Genomic DNA, 22,297 nt, shown 5'->3' with positions numbered 1-22,297 from the left:
ATCATTATGTCAAATGTTGCTGGTCATGAGTTATTTATATTGACATTATTTATTTAAATAGCTTTTACTCTATCAGCAACTTAGTTTTATTGAGAATATATAAAATATATAACTAAAGCTAACAAGCAACTAAGCTACCGCTGTTTAGCTCCAACAGAAACATGTATCAAAATGACTCTGAGGCAGGTACTGTTGGACTGCTGTGCCAGAGTCTGTAAAGAATCCTAACAGATTTTCTGATGCTGGTTCAGCAGCTCAAGAAAAAACTACATGTTTTATGCCATGGTTAAATGGTTGATGTCACACTATGTTAAGCTAACGAGAAAGACTGAAAGTCACAGATGCCTTCAAAATAAGGCCAAAATTTCCACCATAGACTGTGCGTAAAGATGGACATCGCAAGGTGTGATGTCACCCGTTGGTTTACATTGTAGCCGGTTTGAAGCCCAGAGTTGCTGCTTATGGTCAGCGCCATCACTTCCATTTAGAGCCACAACCTTCCAAATAAGGAGTGCGGGGTGTTGCCTTTCATGCTCTGGAAACACACCCTGCTACCTCAGACTAAAGCTAACGCTAGCTTACCAGGGACACCGAGTGGAGGTGCACACTTGTGCTAACATTAGCTAACTAACACGGGAGGTATCGTTATCAAGTAAAATTAAACTTACCGAAATATTGCAACAATAGTTCAAATCAGGGTCCTGGAGTCAGGGAGTGAACTGTCACTTAACACCCACACGGCAGACATCAAAGCTACTATTTGTCTTTATATCTTGAAATGTTTTCATTTGCAGTAACTTAATTCGTCTACAGCAGCTGTGTTCAGGAGGTAAAGCGGGTCATCCACTAATCAGAAGATCGGCGGTTCGATTCCCAGCTCCTCCAGTCTGCATGTCAAAGTGTCCTTGGGCAAGATACTGAACCCCAAATTGCTCCTGATGGCTGTGCCATCAGTGTATGAATGTGTGTGAATGATAAGTTCCCCCTGATGGGCAGGTTGGGACCTTGCATGGTAGCCCCTGTACACATTCAGCTTAAGAATGTGTGTATGAATGGGTGAATGTGACACGTAGTGTAAAAGCACTTTGAGTGGTCGAAAGACTAGAGAGGCACTATACAAGTGCAGTCCATTTAAAATTTAAATCTCTGATATGGCAAACATCGACTGGTCGATTAGTTGGTCGATATGCTCTCGTCCGACTAAATTCTCATTGGTCGAATAATCTCTGTGTTATTTTCCGTGTTAAGGAGAAAAGTGTTACATCAATAGCTTTCCAGGAGTAATCCATTATTTCCTGCAGCGGGAGGGACAGACTAACAGTGTATTCAAAACACCCCCATTGTTTTCACAACTTTGAACTTGCCCAACCTAATGGAGACTGTTGGGTCTAACTGTACTCAATGTTTATCGACCGTACTGAACGTTTACTGAACCTGTTTTTCTCCATAATGACACAACGAGAACCCCCACCAGGCCAAAAAATATATTTTTGAATATTTGATATCCGAATGAATGGATATAGAGTCTGGGAGTCTCTGTGCAGCGCTGTTCCGGTACGTGAGTCAACCTCTGTGTAGTTGCCTAGGAAACTATTGGTAGCGTAGCTCCGTTAAGAAGTATGTTTGCATAGCGAGTGGGAAAGAGCGAGGGGCAGAGAAGTGACGGTGGATGCAAGCAGGGCAGAGGAAAAGGTCAGTAGTAAGTTGTCAGTCTGGCAGTAAATTTACAGTGCAGACTACAGTGTGTCAGTTAATAAATGCTTAAAAGTCACGTCTGTTGTTTCCCCAAATGCTGGAAAAGTAAAGGGGGTTAGCTCCAAAGTTAGCAACAATGGGCTAGCATAACCTGAAGACACAAAACAGAGAAATACTGAACAGAGAAATGTGTGGCTGCCAAGTTTACTGTGCACTTTGTCCCATTACACCCCCCCCCCACGCCACTAATCGATTAGTTGAAGATTATGTATGATTTTAGTCGACCAAGATTTTCTTTGGTTGACTACAGCCCTACAAACAGAACAAACAGGGACATGGGAGAGAAACTAATCACAGAGATTCAGTTGGAAGCTACAAAAGTAGTGAGAGCTGAACACACTTTTAAAAACATCTTTGCACACATCTTGCACGCATTGGAGGGAATGGCAGCCATTGAATTGCTACTGGAGGTCTGTTGACACGGACTTGAATTTTCAGGATTATCGGACACTGTGTGAATGGGTAAAATATTATTTCCTGTGTGCAGTACATGACGCTAGAGATGACTTATTAGAAATTGTGTATATGTTTGATGAACTACAGACAGATAACAAATTAAAGGAAAAACTGGTACAGGTCTGAATGCTTGACCCCTACAGTGAGGGGATCTGGTGACTCTGTTATGTTGTGGAGGGCATTTTGCTGGCATGGTTTGGGTCCACTTGTCCCCTTAGAGGGAAGGGTCACTGCAAATCAATACAAAGTTTTTCTGAGTGATCACCTTTATCTATGATGACTGATGGGAGTGGCGTTTAGTGATTCATTGCGGAGAATAATAAGAAGAAGAAGAATAAGAGGAAGAAGAAGAAGAAGAAGAATTACTTCAGACGCAATAGGGCCTTCAGCTGATTCTGGTTCAACTCTCAACTCAGCCTAAGCGCACAACCCTTCTGCTTTGAGATGGTTACCTGAGGCTGGTGCTGCGTATGCATTGAAATCATGACAGGAAAAAAAAGTCTCTCAATGAAAAATATAGTCTCCTTGAAGCTTATGACAAACTGCCAAAAACAATCCAACAAGATGCAGCAGAAAAACAACAAGCATTTGAAACAGCTGTACTGTATTTTGAAACAGTCAATAAAATTCAGTAAATAGCAAAGCTGCCCGTTGCATTATTTTATATTCATGTAATAAATATACAAATGTCAATTAAATGGTAATCTTCATGAGAAATTAAGAAAAAGAAAAAATCAGTTATAATAATCATCCGCTTATAGTGCTCAATTTGACCTGGACAGACGTGATCACTATGAGTGGATTCCACTACAATAATAATAATAATAATAATAATAATAATAATAATAATAATAATAATAATAATAATAATAATAATTCCTTCAAATACCATAGGGCCTTCACATTCAGTGTACGGACCCTAATAATCTTCACAAAAACAACAGGTTCAATGCACTTTCAGTGCCAGGGACCATTGGGCCCCTGGTGCTTTCATGCTCGGGCCCTAACAAGAGTGTGAGAGCTGTGGTCCAGCTCTCACACAATAACTACAACCAGCTATTTTTAGGAATTTGCTAAACCAATGGATGCTGTTGTTTAGAGCTGAAATAATTAATCGATTCATCTATTAGTTGCTTACTGTTAAATAAATCACCAATTACTTTGATAATTGATTAATCGTTATGAGTAATTTTTCGGGGAAAAAAGTCAAAATTCTCTGTTTCCAGCTTCTTCAATGTGAATATTTTTAATGTGAATATAGTTTCTTTAGTCCTCTATGACAGTAAAATGAATATCTTAGAGTTGTGGATTATTGGTCGGGACAAAATAAGACATTTGAGGACGTCATCTTGGGCTTTTGACACTTTTTCAAAATAATTGTTAGTTGTATCAATACTGTTGTTTTTCTTGGAAGGAGAGTTCTCAAGTTTTTAGGTGGATTTTTTTAACTACATGCTGCTTTGTTTTCTGCTCATGATTCTGTACACAGAAAACCAAACAGTACCTGCATCAAGATAACTTCTTACTTTAGCTGCTAGCTAAATTCTCAATCCCGCCACTGGTGTATACACAACTACAGCAAGTACAATAGGTCAGAAATGAAGCAGGAAGTGGGTCAGTAAACTGTCATGTATGTTTGCAATGGACTTAGTTTGGGTGATAATTTTACTATTCACCTTCATTTTCTCTTCCAAATAAGTAACTAGGGGGTTTGTTTCAAACATGTGATCATCTGACTGCTCCTGTTTTGAGACCTATCTTAAGTCTTTCCAGTGATGTACCCGCATTCCCAGATTACAACAATAAACTTGGAGGGTACAGTGCTAGCCTATTGCAGTATCAATATTCTGATAAGGATATGGCGTGATGGACAAACCTATGCAAATAAGAGCCAAGTTGTAAGAAAATAGAATTAATACTGTTAGTAGGAAAATATTAATCTTATTATATTATATTATAAATATAATAATTATGTCTGAATAAAAGATAAAATGATGTGGCAAAATAGTGATTTTTTTGTTTTATTTGTAGCATTTGGAAGATCATCCATTCCTGGATGGCCTAAAGAGGATGCACCTGTATCACCTGCAGATGATGAGGAAGAGCTGGTTATACCAACTTGTGAAGAAATGAGAAATGTTGCTGGACTTACGTATAGCCTTTGGTGATTTGAGGACGATGTAGCAACAGTAGAGCATCAGCAGGCCTGTGAAGATGAGGATGAGGATCCCCAAAGTGAAACCAGCCTAAAGACACAAAGACAACAATGACATTGACTATTTTTTGTTTTTGTTCCGCAAGGCAAATTTAATGCACATATTTACTGCCACTCTGCATTTCAAGAATAACTAAGGTCAATACAAAATTAGTCATTTTAAAAGGTGACTTTAAATGAGCCAAGAACTTCCAGTGTGTAAAAGAATCACCTGCTTTATACCCCAAGGTATGCTGAGTATGGATGTGCCCATCATTGTGTTCCATATGGCAAATCTGAATGAGAAAAGCAAGGTAATAAAGCAGTCAAACACATTCATTTTAGTACAAAGACAACAGTAAGTGCTGGTTGACTTATGATGGCAGGGCTTACATGGTGATGATGCTGTGGTTTTTAGAGGAGTGGTCACTGCCTGTCACCTTGAAAGCTGTCCCCAGTGGGCTGTAGATGTAGATCTCCTCTGGTCGGGGAATCACATGGTTTGGAGGACTCTGGAGAAAATAAACATCAAGATTCTAAAGATGAAGTCCTCACAGATAGTCAGATGAGCACTGAACAAATAAAGACATTATGTTCACACCAGTTTTTCAAGACAAGAAAACACTGCAACCTAAAAAACTGTCCATACAATCAATATTGCTTAACACCATTTATGTGATTTGATATGATAGAGGTCTCATGAATTTTAAAATATACAAAACTTAAACCCATGTGGTTATGAAAAATAAGTAATTAGCATTACTTTAAATAACTACATGGCATGTTATGGATTATCATGATCACTGTGCTAAAAGTGGGATTTTTGTCAGTAAGCAGCACTGTAATATTGCTGTGGATGTTCAGGTTAACAACTGTTCACAGGAATTTGTAGGCAGCACAGAAAACTGCAAGGAACTGCCAGAAAAGGTCATTTTCTGCCAGTTTTACAAGCTGAGAGAAGCCTGGCAGTTGACTCACTAGCCCCTAGGACTGGGGGACGCTTTCACATGTAAATCAAGATGCAGTGAGCTATACAAATGCAAATTAGGATAGTAGGGGGGTTCAGACTCACTAATGGCCCAGAGGTTTCACCAACTCCATTTTAAGAAAATCTCGGATATAAATAGATCAGGCTTAGTTTTAGACTCATAAATTGTAGCTTGAATACATTACGCATTTACTTATTTAAGTAAGTATGCTATGATGATTTACCTTGTATGCCATTAGCAATCGTCAATAATTTCATAAAAAAGATTCACAAAACAGTACAATTTATTTAAACAATTAACAACTATTTTAATCAGGGTTCATTAGAAAAGTTTAGAGCTCATGGCAACTCATTCAGTTATTTTACTTTCTCATTTAGGGTCAGGGTCAGAGGCCAGGAGAAAACAAACAAATATGATGATGGGATTGTCATCACCAATTATGTTGAAAATCAAGCATTTTTCAAGGCGTATATTCAAATTCAAGTATATCCCTAACTTTGAAAACATTATGGTTACCATTAAGCATTTTCCAAAATTTCAAAACTTTCAAAATTCATAACCTCTTCCACCGTTTGTTTTTGTCTCCATTTATTTTGTTCAAAATCTTTTTAACACTTTTGTTCATACATACAGGGGTTGAAGGGCTAGTTAGTCTGTTTCCCTGGACTGAGACACAAGACTTGGAACTAATTATCTTAAATCGCAACCACTATGCAGAGTGAAATGACAACTGTCACTTTTTCTCATGTTGCTTAAATGCACAGTGGACGTGTTTACCACACATCCTCCAGCAATGTGCTGTGTGTGTCTGTTCCCTGCAAGCTCCAAACTTCCACTGGATTTCCATAAAAATATCTGTCCGGACAGGGACATGATGGGGACATGACATGTTTGAATGCAGTACCTTTTGACATGATATTAACAACTATGAACTGCTTTATAATGGCTCATGATCAACCCTTTTAGCCAGTCCTGCAACTGCTGAATACTATCAGTGGGCTGTCTCGCCAGATGACGCAGTTTTCTGTTGAAGTGAAACAGCAATTTACCGCAGTAAACACCAAATTGCTATTCATGGAGGAGAGGTTAGCTGCTTTGGAAACCAAAGTAAACTGTGGCTCCAGTGTGGAGGAGATGAAAGAAAAAGATGGGAGCATAATCCCAAAATTGTGGGAAAAATATATAAGAACTGGGGCTTTTATTTTAAAGGGTAAGAACAGAAGGAAGTGAATGTGTAATGTGCTGCAATTGACTCTGGGTGTGAAGCAAACGGCAAATTTAGCTTGTTAAATAATTTAAAACCACAATTAACCCACTGGTTTCTTCAACTTTTCACTCAGGAACAAAAATCAGCCTTTACACTTGAAAAAAATAATGATTTGACATTTATCGTGATAACATTTTTGGACATATCGTCCAGCCCTACTACAGACTGCTTAAACTTGGATTTGTTCACAAAAGTGACTTTTTGTATTTTATAACAACAAAAACAACAACAAAACAGATCATTCTTTTCACAACTCCGAAGGAAATTGCAGTCGCAACGAACCAGAGCATGGGCAATATTAAAAAAAATAGGCTACATGCATTCTGCTGTATAAAAGTAAATAAATACGTTCTCTGATCTATTTAAATTATGTTTTCACAGACTGAGCTCGCCTCACAACAAGGCAGTCACTTCTTATTTGGTGGTAGCTCTAGCTGCAAGTCCAGATTTGCACAGTGTGGATAATGACATCCTTCGAGAGAGAACAGGTGTGTGACTGTGGTGCCAGACCGGAACAGAGACTATGAAGTTAGCAGTATAACATTAGCTGTGAACGTCAATGCAATGTGTGTACAGTTTAGGCTATTTCTCAGTGAGTAAATACTCCTAATGTAGATACATTTAGAGATGTTTCTGGTGGAGCGACATGTCCGCCCACTGAGCCCTGTTAATCAGCAAGAGTGACGAGTGCATTTTAAATCCTTAATTAAAAACCAGTTTACTGTCTCTTTTCCATGAATCTCAAACCCTGCATTTCTGTTCTCCATATGCCTGCTCACCAAAACTTTACTCTGCACTCCATAAGAGTAGTTAATGTTATGGATATGATTCAGTTTATCATATTAAAAGATAATGATGTTAATCAGAACAGGATGCTGTGATATTGTTGCACCAAGCAGACACAGTACACAAGTTCTCCATGAGAATGTGCACAACACACTGAATCATGGCACCAATAGCCCCCCTTTGTGATCATTAGTAAAACACCACCATACTACTTAACTGCCATATTTCTTTAATGTAATACTCCATGGTAAACAAATAAAGCATAGTTGTACAGGTGGGAATGCTGGACAAATCTGTAGCATTTGATACTATTTCACCTGTAGGTGGTACTAAAAGATTTTAAAAATTGCTGCCAGAGCAGCAGCTCGCAGCGTCGGTAGCCATGGTGACAGCAAGCAGCAGCAGCTGGGAGCAGCAGCGGCGGCAGCAAATGGCTTCCAACTAACACGCATTTTATTCAGAAAATGCAAAATATTCTAATTGTCATTTGTTGTCTTCTGCTGCGGATCAAATTGCTATGAGCTGGAATGACCTAAAACCATGAAACTTGGCCCAATAACTGATAATGATGTGCATGTGTTCCCGAGAAATATAAGTGCAATCTGTCAGATAGTTGTGCTGTAATTAAGGCCCAAAAATGCAATTCTGGAAAGGCCACACATCTCACATTGTAGATCTGGCTGACTTGAAATTTGACACACAGGTCAAGCTCAATGTGCTCTACAAAAAAGCCTCTTGGACTATTAAAGTCTGCCATGATCCGGCATTGACATCTGGCACTATCTACTGAACATACATTCCAAATTTTGTTCAAATCAGATGAAGTGGAGAGGAATACAGAATGTTGAGTGTGCAATTATTAAAATGCTGAATGCTTTCTGATGATGAAACAAGTGCGTGATTGGTCTCGGTCCTTCTTTAAACAGAATTAAACTATCTGAACTGACTTTGCTCAAATTTTTGAAGCCTAAAATCTGCTTGTTGCTGCTTGCAGCTTTAATTTTGAATAGATGATAAATCAATAGAACTTTTTGAATTTTGTCTCCATCAACACCAAATTTGGCATACCTCCTTGGGGTCTGTGAGACACATTTCTCTTATAAATGAGCAAGATCGATTGAAAAACATGGCCGCCATCAACCAAAATATCTTAGCAAAGGCCGGAACTTAGAGATTACTGGCCATAACTCATTAACTGTTTGTCCAATCATCATACACCTTGGTACATATGTTCAGTCCATCACTGGGAACAGGTCTACAAACTCAGTTTCGTAAAATGGAAGGGTGACAAATGGCGGAACTTTGAGTGCGCAATTATTGAAATGCTGCAGGCTTTCTGATGATGAACCAAATGTATTATTGGTGCCACTCCTTCTATGAACAGAATTAAAAGTGGCTGAATTGAGTTTGCTCACCTTAGTGAAGGCTTGAACACGCTATTTGCTGCCCATGGATTTCATTTTGAATGATTGAGCTGCTTCTTTCTGTTGAGCACAAAAAGGTTTGAACCTGCGTATTGCCGCTTGCAGCTCTACTTAGCGATATTTTTATCTAGGCCTGAGCACCATGCGGTGTGAAGGCCCTATTGTATCTGAAGAAATTATTCTTCTTCTCTATTATTAGGGCCCAGGCACCTAGGTGTGTGAAGGCCCTCTTATAACTTAGGGAATTATTATTAGTGCCCGAGCAACGAGCAATGCGAAGCCCTCATGTAACTGAAGGAATTATTATTAGGGCCAAAGACCCTCCTGTAACTGAAGGAATTATTATTCTCTATTGTCAGGGCATTAGGACGCACAAAAAAAGCCTATTGGAGCCATACCTTAAATCCAACAGGAAGTCAGCCATTTTGAATTTAATTTGAGATTTTTCGTATTTTTTGCCATTTCCTGATTTTAACAAACTCCTCCTAAAGATTGAACAAGACTGACTTCAAATTTGGTCAGAGTCATCTAAAGGCCTTTGTTATAAAAAGTTATCAAAATCTTGAGTATTCATTGACATGGCGATGCGAATGTCAATGTTTCGCCATGAAACAGGAAGTTGTTGTAACTCAAAAATATATTGCCCAATCTGCACCAAATTTCTCATGCTTGATGAGGGTCCTCATCTGAACACATCTATGTGTCAATATTGAGTCATCAGTCACAGCGCCACATACTGGCAATAGGAAGTTACAGGTGCTGTATTTTTATGACCTGTGCCTTGCAGGATGAACAGATCCACCTCAAATTTAATCAGAAAAGCCTCAAGACCCTGATGATGCTATAATGTGAAGATTGTGAGTTTTCATCAAAAGCTGTTGCCAAGGCGATGCATTATTCACTGTGAAACAGGATGCTGTGTTTGAGTCACATAACAGTCCTTGTCTGAACACATCTATATGTCACTCTTGGGACATATTCATAGCGCCACCTACTGACAACAGGAGGTCAGCGTTATATGACAAACATCCTCCGATTTACATAGTGTGGTCTACACATGATATGCAGTAACATGTTGTATAACTAGTGTTTGTTCTCTAGTGCCACATAGTGGACACAGGAAGTGATATTTAACTCCTTTGTGCAACGTCTGATATTCATGAGAATGCATATACATTTAAGTCGACCTCCACTAAATGTGTTGCTGCATTAATGACCCTCTTGTAGCACTGCCTACTGGCAACAGGAAATTCAGCCTTATGTGACAAACATCTGATTCACATGACATTTACAAGGTGCGGTCTACATTTGTTATACATCACCATGATGTATAAATAGTGAGTGTTGTCTAGCGCCACATAGTACACACAGGAGCTGATATTAAACTTGTTTGTGCAATGTCTGATAAGAGCAATCATCACTGCTTGCAGCTTTAATAGCAATTGTTTTTGTCTGCTTTTTCACACTGTTGCTCAATTTCCCGTGAGCTGGAATGTACTGGAGACATAAAACTTAGCACAATTAGTGGAAATCATGTGCATGTGCTTCCCAAAAAATATGAGCCCAATCAGCCACATAGTGGCGCTTTAATTAAGGCCAAAAAATTCAATATTGGAAAGGCCTTGCCACATGGTAAGTCTGATTGGCTTGAAATTTGACACACAGCTCAATTTGCTCTACAAAAAAGCCTCATGGACCATTAAAGTCTGCCATGATGGATTTTTTGCAAATTTACATGAGCTGAAAAACAGTAAAATGAGTAGAACTTTTCGAATTTTGACTCTATCAAAACCAAATTTGATATAAAGCATTGCAAGATTGAGATACAATTTTCTATTATAAATGAGCAAGATCGGTTGAAAAACAGGGCCACCATCAACCAAAATATCTTCGCAAAGGGCAGGGCTTAGAGAACATTAGCCATAACTCATTAACCGTTTGTCCAATCATTATAAATCTTGGTGCATATGTTCACTCCGTGAATTGGGAACTTGTCTACCAAAGCATTTTGAGCAGGTAGGTATATATATATATATATATATATATGGAGAGAGAGAGAGAGAGATTGATTATATATATATAGATTTATATATATATATATATTCTATATAATTGTCCTTTTATAATGTGTTTTATAATATATTTTCATTTAATTACGACACAGTACATGCACACATGAAAAGGAAAAACATGACAACGTGTACTGTATTTTGCTTTTAGTTTGTTAGGGGTCCAAGCACCAATGGTGTTGGAAAATAGATTATAGTAAAAGATATAGGCAAAAATATACAAGATATAGGTAAACAGCTGTCCTGAATGAAAAAAAAGCATTTAAATGGTAAGACATCAGATTTGCAAATTGTATGTGGTTATAGTTCATGTTATCATCGGTTGCAAAATGTGTTATTATATGCTACATGTTTAAAAATGATAAAAGCAAAAATATTGCTGTAATGAGTTACTAGCGACAGACCATAGAATTTAGTAATTTCAGAGTAAACAGACATTGGTGTAGAGAGTATAAACACATTTTTATTACATGAACTGTAATAGACCAATAAGTAGGCCTTGACCCTCAATGAGCAAGCATACTGCAAAGGTGGCAAAGAAAATCTAGTTCAGAATGGAGAACCCTTAAGGTGACTGTATATTCCTTCAGACATGCTTGTCCGGTGGTTACATTGGCTGGTAATCTGACCCATATATAGATCTCTATGCAATTAGCCATAATGAATGCTAAAGGAAGCTAGTTTCTGTGTTTAAATTCATTCAGACTCAGAAACAAACGTTTCAAATGATTTATATAAAAATCATGTTTATTTCAAAAGCAGTAGGAGGCAGACAGAGCTTGCCCCAATAACCTTCAATCTATGCGAGGCCTCGTTTGCCCAAATCTCAATCTGAATTGCCAGAATCTCAGTAAAAGCGCTGGAGAGAGCTATGTCAGCATGACACATAGGGCCACAATGGCCACATTTATTGAAAATATGCCAGGTTGAAATAAACTGAAATTTTCCTTTAAGGATGAGAAGAACAAGGAAACATATAGAAGAAAACAACAGACATGCTTTGCAATGCAGCTATTGTAAATGTTTTAACAGAGTCAGCATGTGATGCTTTTACTGTAAATTTGTCCACAGTTCCTACTACAGTTTCGAGGTGTGTACAAATGAATTGCTGCAGATGGCAGACAGTGTTGTGTGAGGAGCCTGAAACTCCACAAGAAAGGATAAAACAGCTTCCTGCATCACAATACACTGTCACACCAGTCTCACTCGTAGTTTATAGAGGTAAAATGTCTTCTGACAGCTCACAATCTCACAACCAATGTTACTGTCTACAGCAGGAAAGAGACAATATTCAAGACCTTTCTTAATGAAATTCAATACTTTTTAATACCCTCTAAGACCCTTTTTTGAGGGACCTGAATTCAGTGCTTTTTACAACTTTTCAAGACCAGCAGATAAATTGTTGATTAGAGCTGACACACAGAGTGTTTTGAAGCTACCATAAGCTGGGTTGTGGATTGCAGTCAAAATTTCCTGACACCTACAATGTCTTAATACATGGTGTGTGTGGTTTACTTACACTTGGTACTGTGTTTCATGTGTAGGTACAGGCCTTAGCAAATTTGTGCCCATGGTCATGATAATAAATATAATGTTTTAACAACTAACTGGGTAATGATTAGACCTACCAGCAGTCTGTCAGAAGAGCCTGTCAGTTTGCTGTAGTAATGTACTCTGCTGTTGAGGATGGCAGCCTCAGCAGACACTCTTTCCTGCGGGTCATCATCTACGATGTTCCTGGGCTCCACGTAGAAAGGCCTAGGAGAAGCAGAAAAAAAATCATGTAATTTCTAGAAATATCGAATCTATCAAAATGTTGATAATCGATGAAATGTTTAAGTCAAAATGCAAAAATACCAAACATTGTCTGATTCCATCTTCTCCAGTGTGCAGATTTGCTGCTTTTCTCTGTTTCATATAATTGTAAACTGAATATATTTGGGTTTTGGCTATTAACAGACAAAATAAGCAATCTGTTTATGTCACCTTGGGTTCTGGCAACTGGTGATGGGCATTTTTTTTCAATATTTTCTGATATTTTATAGACGCAGTTGGTCAAAAATAATTGCAATTAAAAATGAAAATAGTTAATTACATTCCTAAATTTGAATTATACAGAGCACAATTACAAATACTCATAACTACTTGTTTTGTTTTGAACCTTAAACATGTCTTGAGGAATTTATATGCACTAAAGGGAATGTTTGCAATGCTTTATGTGCTAGAAAGCTAGTTGGTCACTGTGAAATACCTAACTGGATTAAAATTCACACACACTGCTAATGCAGTTGGGAATGATGCTAGGGTGATGCCAAAGACACACACACACAAACACATTTTAGTATTTGCTTGTCAAGCAAATTCCAGGAAAGCCTAACTAGCAGAAAACACCTTGTTTATTATCTAGCAAACACTATCAGAAAAGAGAGACATGCATGGTCTAGGTCAGCTCAGCTGACCAGGGTTCATGCTAGATCAAACCTTTGTTTGGGTAAAAGATAGTGCATTGACTTATGTTTGTTTTTTTACACAGCAACATGATGTATGATTAACTGATTTTCATCATTAGGACATATGCATATACTGTAATGTACAATTAGTAAAACAGAAAGCTTTTTACTGCAGTTTGTGACACAAGGCCCTCTTGCATGTTTACCCCCCTGCACAGGCAAAATGACATATGCTGGAGCAGGAAGGCAGACAGAGGAGAGGAATGAGGGGAAAGTAGAGAGCTGTGGGTGGGCTGGAAAAAAAGAGTGCGCCTTCTCTGCGTCAGGGATGGAGGGGTTTGGTTATTATCCTGACTGACGGTGATGCATCAGAGTGATGCACCAAAAGCACTCAGCAGTGTAGTAAACATCATGAGACAACCTAGGTACTGGATGTGCCTGTAACTATAAATTTATAATATCAGTCATATCAGTATCACTTATAAATATCAGGCAGCAACTTATGTTTTTCACCTTGTGGGTTTATTTCACTGCCTGCAGAGATCTTGTGATTGTACTACTGGAGCAGAGGTAAACTCTGAAAACCCTCTGCATGTAAACAGGAATATTAGTGGAACATTCATGTTGATGCACTGAGAAAACTCAGGAGACTCAGCAGCCACACATTTCTCCATTCTGTTTCTTTGTTTAGCGTTGTCAGGTTGGGCTAACCCATTGTTGCTAACTTTGGAGCTAAACCCCTTCACTTTTCCAGCAGTTGGGGAATCAACAGACGAGATTTTTCTTGGTCTTGACAAGCTGCATCATTTCATAACTGATACACTCTAGCCTATGCTGTACATTTACTGGCAGACTGACAACTTACTGCTAACCTTTTCCTCTGCTCCGCTCACATTCACCATCACTTTTCTGCCACTTGCTCTCTCACTCAACCACTCACTCACTACGCACGGCCCTATTCCTAAGGAGCTACACTACCAAGAGTTTCCCAGGCAAACAACAGAGAGGTTGACTCACGTTTTGGGAGTCCCCTCAACGCTACTGATTTCCGAATTAATGGATATTTGGCGATTTACCCTCAAAAAAGTCCCTGCTTGGGGTGTAGTACTTTCCAAAAGTACAGGAACCTTAGGAGTGGGGTTTGCAGGGCTATCACTGGTTGGTCAAACACAGACAGGCACTTTCAACTTGCGTACCGCTTCCTTCATAAAACAAGGAACTACACACTTTAGGATGTGGGGAGGACATTTTTCAATGTTCGTTAACATTAAAAGTAAAGTTAGGCTTTATTGTCAGCTTTTTTTTTAATATTTGTTTTTCAGTTGAATTATATTTAAAGTTCAAGGAAATCCACTAGTTTAGTTTATCCTCCAAGTTTTAAAGTTCAATAAATGCATGTTTCCAAAGTCAATGAGTAATCATGGTAAATAATTGTGATCTCAATATTGACCAAAATAATCGTGATTTTGATTTTTGCCATAATCGAACAGCCCTATAGTGTGTTATACACAGTGAGCCATTGCTTTAGACCGTCTTGGTCCATTTATTGTAGCCTTTACCAGGCTAGCTATTTTGGTTCAATATATTTCGAAATTTATTGAACCAAAATAGTTTTCATGTCAGCTCCAGGGGAGGAAATCAACAGTGTTTGTATTTATTGATTCATTGATTTTATTTCCCGCCCACTGTAGTGAGTGAATATGCCTGTAGTGAAACAGGTGAGCTCACGGACACACTGGGAGCCTTGATCAATCAATGTAGATACCGTTAATACATTCAAAACACACATACAGTGGGATATTTGTGTGATTTAAACAGCTGTATTCTGCAGATTACGCTTCACATTTGACAAATTTCTCAACAGCTGCCATCTTGCTTTAATACACGGGGAAGAGTGGCTGCCACGTAATGTATGCCCTCCGTAAGGGCTTTTAGGCAGATAGAGCAGAAAAAAGTTACCCCTCACTCACCATAGTGGTAGCGCTGTGTCACTGCCAAAAGGTCCAAAAGTCTGTGACCACATTGAAAATCTCTAACATTTTCATGTAAACTTAGAAATAATGAGTTTGAGTTTTCAGAAGCATTTAAAAACAGAAGAAGTAATGATATGTAAAATGAAGAAGAAATATTTAAGATTCTGCACTATTTCTAGGTCAACAAATTTGACCAAGTTGACTTGTTTGTACAAAAGGTCAGCTTTCCTTGAGTTGTATCCCTTCCAATGATGCATGCATTCAGATGACACTCAGGTGGATTTGATCTACTCACATGAGGTTCGTTCAAGTAACTCAACTTGCAGTAAGTCTTCCCCTGTTACAACTATGGCTTTAAAATATAAATATAAATAAATTCTTTCTTCTAATGTCTTCTTCTAAACTTTTTCTTTGTCAACTTTTATTTATATGGCATTTAACCAGAAAAAGAATCAAAAGAGACGAGGAACAAAGGGAAGGGCTGTGGGTGGCGCCAAATTATGAAACACACAAAACACTTCCTAACCCAACAGATTTCCACTGACTCACTTCAGCTGAAAAATGGCTAAAATAAATGAAATAAAAGCCTACCTGGTTGCACTATTCTTACCTGTCGAAATAATACACACTAGCAGCCACCTGTAAGACCTGACGTCCAATAGACAATCAAATTACTGTGTGGTACCTCAACGATGGATGTATGAAAATAAACAACGTAAACCTACTGCCCAGATCCCGAAACCGCTAAACTAGTGCCTCAGACTAGTTAACATTATTTTACACTCACTGAAAGACCTAATACCCAATCGAAGACAGAGAAGATTGGGACGCAAACACAGCTGAGAGGTCTGGGATTTCCCCTGGAGAAACATGTCATCAGGAAGGATTCCCGCCTAACGGCGCGTTGACTAGCCCCAATTGATAGAGGAAAAGACTGCACCACAGTAAATCATGACAATATAAAGAGCAGTCATCATAACGTCTTCACAAGCACATCAGTAATGCATTTGTTTGATGAGGTTACTAGAAATGTTTGATATCCCGTACCAGTTTACAATGGTTTGTTTTTCTGCTTGTCAGTTATATAGGATTTGCTGATAATTACAACAATATAGATTTATTCTTTAAAATCCCCCTTAGCTTATCACTACATCACCTGAATGTTTGAGCTTCACTGTGCAGAGTTTGACACTGTTGACTGTTTTCACATTCATCTGCTTAAGTTTCTCTGTGGTCACCTTAAATTTAAGTCAAAACTTGTTCGGAAGCCAGCTGTCTTTTAATATGCAACTTACACAGGTGTGATGTGGAAACTTGAAGCCTCCAGTGCACATGCACTGAGAATGGACTTTACAGTGAAGTAGGACACATCTTGTGTCCAGCAGGAAAACTTTTGACATTAGCAATATATGCATCATAGATTCTGGATTTTTCATTGTGGGAAAAAGAGTAGATGTCACTTGAGATGTTTTTACTCTGCAATTGAACTTTTTGTGGAAAAACATCAGAAACAAATTATTAATCACAGAAGAGTATTTTTATATATTCTAAAACATGTATGAAGCTGATCTTTAAGCTTGATCTGCAAAGTGCTATCCCAATCCCTAACAGTGATTAATACACGGGTAAACTGCAGAGAATATTAGAGTAGCATCCTCAGTGTTGGTCAAATAACACATTTTCTGTCATTTTTTGTTGTAACCAACATTATTTAGATTTCTTTCCCAGTCCTGTTGATCAAGTACAACACCCAGAAATCACAAATATAACAAAAAACATAATTCATCATATGGCTTTCTTTTGTATGGTACGATGTATCGTATTTATTATGGCATTGCACCTACTCTGGATGTACCAGTAACTGCATCTCATGTATCTCACAGGACAGACTTATTAATCTCTGTCATGGGCCAGCAAGTGCAGTGCTGGTAAGTACTGTATATTGATGGGTGTCGTTTTTCAGTGTAATCTACCTTTTAACCTTGACGTCCAGAGAGTCTGTGGAGCCTCTGTGTGAGTAGCTCTCTCCAGTCTGTTCTGAGCTCAGCAGAGGCCTGCAGTCGTCCTCCATGATACCATTGACTTTCAGCTAGATCCTCTCAACTCTCATCACCTGACTGGGAAAAAATGTGTCACAAAGTCCAATCAGAGACTGTCACGGAGCAACCATATAAACATAATTAGTATAGTTGTTTATTGCAATCATGTGTGGATGATATTCTGGCAAACCTTTTTCTAAAGCTTGCTGTGTTATTTCTGATTTGTCAATGTGTTTTTCTACCTTCCAGGTAGCCACTGGTTCCCTCTCACTTTAGTATGCTGTGAAAATCAAACTGTGGGATTTGAGAACTAGGTAATCCATAACAGTGAATGCTGCTGGATTATCCGACTCAAGATTCAAGTTTCAAATCTGTGGAAGCTGAATTCCTAACAGTAAAAACCAGAATTGCCATGGAATATTACAAAGCCCAGGCTTTGCTGTGTAAGAATTTGATTTCACACAAATTTAGAATCATGAAGGAATTCAAAGAAGATTTTGACACAGGGCCTCAAGATCAGATAATAAAACAGGACCGACCACAAGGCCCTCATTATGTCAGTTGATAATGTGCTTAGTGTATATTCCTAAACACAGCTAAAATGTTAAATCAGTTCACCACAACCCAATTACGGGGTGTCCTTGGGGTCCTGAGCAAGTTGGCCACTTTGTGGCTCTCGCTCTGGTAAAAACTAGTGGCATAAACCAGTGGCTGCTTTGAATGGAGAAAAAACACATTCAAACATTATAGTAGTTTTCAGTAGCAATGTTAAGAATGCATGACTGATTCAAGGGTGACATTCCATACCAATACATATTAATTACCACTTTAAGAATCAATGACCTCTTCCTAAAGCCCTGTTTCCAGCAAAAGTTCTAGGTACTTTGGACCCAGAGGAGCAAATGTCAGGAACTAAACTTGGAACTTTAAAGTCTGTGTAAAGCAGTATAATAAATGTGTATTCTGAGTTTTTCACACCACAGAAAAACGTGATATTAACCATCCAGCCAAGTATATAAAATTAGGATTCAAAATCATGGAAAAACAAGCATTATTCTGAAACGCTAGGGGCATGTCCGCTGAAGGCGCTGAAAACGCACCCCAACTGAACAGTCTCTGAGCCTCTGAACTTAACAACGCTCATGCCAAACTCACTTAAAATATACACAATTTAAAATAGGCCTTTTTTGTAGGTGTAAGACAAGCAACATGAATGATATTTCCAAAATAAAGTAGCACTAGGAGCCACTGTTTAATTCAGCACCTTTTTTGTAAGTAAATGTGGATTTATTTCAGTAAAAATTTAACTTAAATGAGTAGTTAACAAGCGATCCATTGCCAATCATCATTATGTTAAATTGTTGTTATTTTCAATGAAGTTTGGTGTCAACATTACTCGCATCTTTGAAAAGTGCCAGTTAGGGGCTGGAATCGCAGGCGCAGGAGTATGTCTGTAATGACAGTGAAGGCACCAGAGTAACATCCACAAAACAGCCCAAGACAGCAAGGGTGAAACTGGACAGAGAGGCAGAGAGGGCCGCTACACAGTCACAGCTCCTGAAGTAGTGCCTCATGAGCAGCGAGACATAGATATATCCCATGGATGTATTAAGAGAACTGGATACAGTGTCAGAGGCGAGGCCCTGTTCATTCCTATGAAAGTTGCTCAGTGGTGCATGAAGCGAGAAAAATTCACCTTCCGCATTGCTTCCGCATCTGTGCGGCCCATAAAGCAAGCGCACTTGTGACTTTCGCTGGCTGAGTTGGCTACTTCCGGTTTAGCCCTCCAGCTAACTTGAATGGGGATGAAACAATTCAATCATGCGGCTCTTCTAGGCTTTTGAAATGTTATTGGACCAAATGGATCTAATTCTGATAGTGAGACAAGTCATTTCACCAGGGTTATGACGCTCAAAAAAACATATCTGCTGATTTACAGACATCTCCTTCACAGTGTAAGTCTATGGGAAAAAGTCTTTTTGGGCCAGTGTGCATCATGTGATGTTGTAATTACACGGTTTGGCCGCAATGTCAAATTTGGTTAAAGCCTGGCGCTCCTCCTGAAATAATTCCTTGAGCACTACCATTGACCAAAAATGGCCCCATTCACCAGTAACACCTAATACTATCACACCAGCGACTATCAGCCCGGTCCCGCAGGTTGGGAGAGATCATAAACAAACAGAGGAAAAGAGGAGCGCTTACAGATAAGTTATGGCTATCTCTACCCAGCATTTTCCTCGCCAGTGGACGGTCCCTGATGAACAACATGGATGAACTGCGACTACAGATCACCACTCATAAAAGGATTATGGACTGCAACTTCATGATTTTTATGGAAATATGGCTTAACAGCATGCTGTGTTGTCTCTGGATCAATTTTATCGCCGTAGGCCAGGGCAGCACTACTGCAGCCAAAACCCCTGCAGCCTCAACGCACTATCCCATTCAAATGAATGGGAGGATTAACATTTTCGCCGCACCACCTGCTTTGGTCTAGGTTTGGTAATCATATTGAAACCTTTTGACCTAACAATGATCCAATGAAAACAATGTATGGTTTGGCATCAGTGTGCATGTGTAACTCTTTTCATTAACTCTAGTATCATGCCTGCCAGATCCAATCCCTGATTAGAATATCCTCGAGAACTTGCAAATGTTCTAAACGTGGTAAACCCAGTAAAAATAGGCAATTGATAGGCCCATTGCCAGTATACACGTTTGCCTCTCTTTTTTTTCTGGTGTGTCACGTTCGACATCACAAACGCGTCAGAAAACAATGTTAGTAAACAGTAGAAAGCAGCATGGAAGCCAGTGACAATGTTATGGTGGTTATATTTAATATACTTCACTTCAGTCTCTCTTTCAAACTCAACGAGGACTGAACGATGTTCAAGCACTGCCTGAACTGAGACTGACAGAATTTGTTGCACATTGTTCCCGTTGACTGTAAAAAATAATAAATAATGTTCCTGACTGTTTACGCGCCAACTTCAACGCGCGTTATAGCACTGCGCTGGAAAAGGGGCGAAAATTTCCCCAGGGTGTCATGTTTTCACAGCCAAACTGGAACTGGAGCCGATAAATACCATAAATACCCATGACTACTGCAGAGTCATTTGACCTGAGGGGTGTACTCATAAATGGAATCACAACGGTGGTCGTTTAACACGTCATTTGATTCTTTTTCCACACAAAATGGGCTGATCGCGTGCTGCCTACTTCAGTTAGGAGGAACATGTCATTATAGTGGAGAGCTATGAAGAATATTAATATACTTATAATATACTTATTTTACCACTCAATGCACTCTCTTTGCTTTTAATACAATTATCATGTTAGAATCAACATTATTTGCTGGCTGTAGTGACATCTCGTAGATTCATATACAGATATTACAGACTCTCCCTTCACCTTCTTTACAACCAAGCACAGTAGCCTAATTGACACAACCTGGCACCTACGACTCCTGCATCAGATAACCTTCTACACAGACGCCAAATCAGGCGGCACGTGACATAAAAATAACGCCCTGTACAAAAGAAACTCATCCTCTAATAAATACGTTTGTCATACATGCCAGTCCAAATTACTAAGACTGAGCTGCGAACTCAACACCACCATCATTTTTGACACCGCATTTAAGGGCGATGAAAGGAAATTTACAGAGAACATTCACGCGAAACGGGGGCTGTGTCGTAAAGCGGGGTTTATGAATAAATACAAAGTGCTGAGTCTGCAACAGAGATTTGGGTGGCTATATGTATTCTTACTGAATGGCGACTTCCTGCTTTGTTTGTCCCCAAATTTACCATAGCTAGGTTACCTGACTAATTCATGTGAAAACACACAAGCACACAAACTACACAAACCCAGACTAAATGACACGCCATCTAATGTTACGGCTTACGTTAGAGAATTCGGTCCCGTCATTTCAACATAATTAATGTTAGAGCATACTTTTAAATTCCTACCAATGTCTGCGGTGAAGTGCCTCTTCCTATGTCTTCAGCTCATCTCAGGTTTGCTGTGTCAGCAACCAGCAAGTTGGACTAACGTGACTAAAAACCAGACGTCAACACAGAGCGCCTGATGCTTCACTAAGTTACTGGTCCTTACCACCGACGTGGAGAGCTACCATAATGCTCACAAATAAACGTACAGAAGACGCTGTCTAAATAACAACTAACTGTTACTGAATGTACGATGGTACAGACGTGACCGTATATTTCCCCTGATGACAGACACATAGTACTAGGCCCAATCCCACTTCTTCCTCTTATTATTATTATTCTTATTCTTCTTCTGCTTCTGCTTCTTCTTCTTCTTCTTCTTCTTTCCGTTTTATGGCGGGTGGCAACCAGCGTAAAGGCGCATTACCGCCACCTACTATGTTGGAGTGTGAGAGTTATTTAACCCCATAAACAAAATCAGAGAAAAGTAAAAAAAAAAAAAAAAAAAAAAAAAAAAACAACTATTCTTCTACCTAACACTAAATTCTTTTGATCAATCCAGTTTCTTTCAAGTAGTGGAATAGACTCCCTTATCCAATGGCGAATAAACTTTTCAGACTCAATTCTTCCACTCCAAGCTTCCTGATTTCTTTTTTTAATAATTCGCGCTGTCGAGAATACTTATTGCAGTGCAAAATTACATGCTCCACTGATTCCTCTTTTTGACATAGGTCACACAATCCTGAGGGATGTTTATTAATTGCCGTGTTATCTGGTAATCAGGTGTGTCCTACCCTCAGCCTTGTTAAGATGTTCTCCTCTTTGGTGCTTCTTTTAGGTTACTGTGGGATGTAAATGATTGCAATGACATTAATGCAGGACATGAATCTGTACAAAGAATAACCTTTTTAATTTGCAACTCTTCTATCTACTGTAATGCTG

The 22,297-nt window shown here is 38.9% G+C and overlaps 1 protein-coding gene across 4 annotated transcripts in view; it reads right to left on the bottom strand.

Annotated features, from left to right (window-relative positions):
- slc38a9 (solute carrier family 38 member 9) overlaps positions 1–21,799 on the bottom strand; it is a 46,895-nt gene extending 25,096 nt beyond the window's left edge. For 2 of the 4 annotated variants that reach the window (XR_006398828.1, XM_044333744.1), the window contains exons 1-6: positions 21,377–21,799; positions 17,337–17,480; positions 12,569–12,698; positions 4,799–4,917; positions 4,638–4,701; positions 4,364–4,457 (exon numbers count right to left, since the gene is read on the bottom strand). Coding sequence is in view for 3 of the 4 variants with exons in the window: in XM_044333744.1 (XP_044189679.1) it covers positions 4,364–4,457; positions 4,638–4,701; positions 4,799–4,917; positions 12,569–12,698; positions 17,337–17,434 (505 nt within the window). In the remaining variant the exon portion in view is untranslated. Of the gene's footprint in view, positions 1–4,363; positions 4,458–4,637; positions 4,702–4,798; positions 4,918–12,568; positions 12,699–17,336; positions 17,481–18,802; positions 18,854–21,362 lie in introns of all 4 variants that reach the window. The other 2 variants (XM_044333745.1, XM_044333746.1) reach the window with 2 other exon arrangements.
- Positions 21,800–22,297: the final 498 nt, after the last annotated feature.

The sequence above is a fragment of the Thunnus albacares genome, chromosome 18, assembly GCF_914725855.1.
Source record: "Thunnus albacares chromosome 18, fThuAlb1.1, whole genome shotgun sequence".
NCBI lineage: Eukaryota > Metazoa > Chordata > Actinopteri > Scombriformes > Scombridae > Thunnus > Thunnus albacares.
This window is presented reverse-complemented; position numbering and strand designations above follow the sequence as displayed.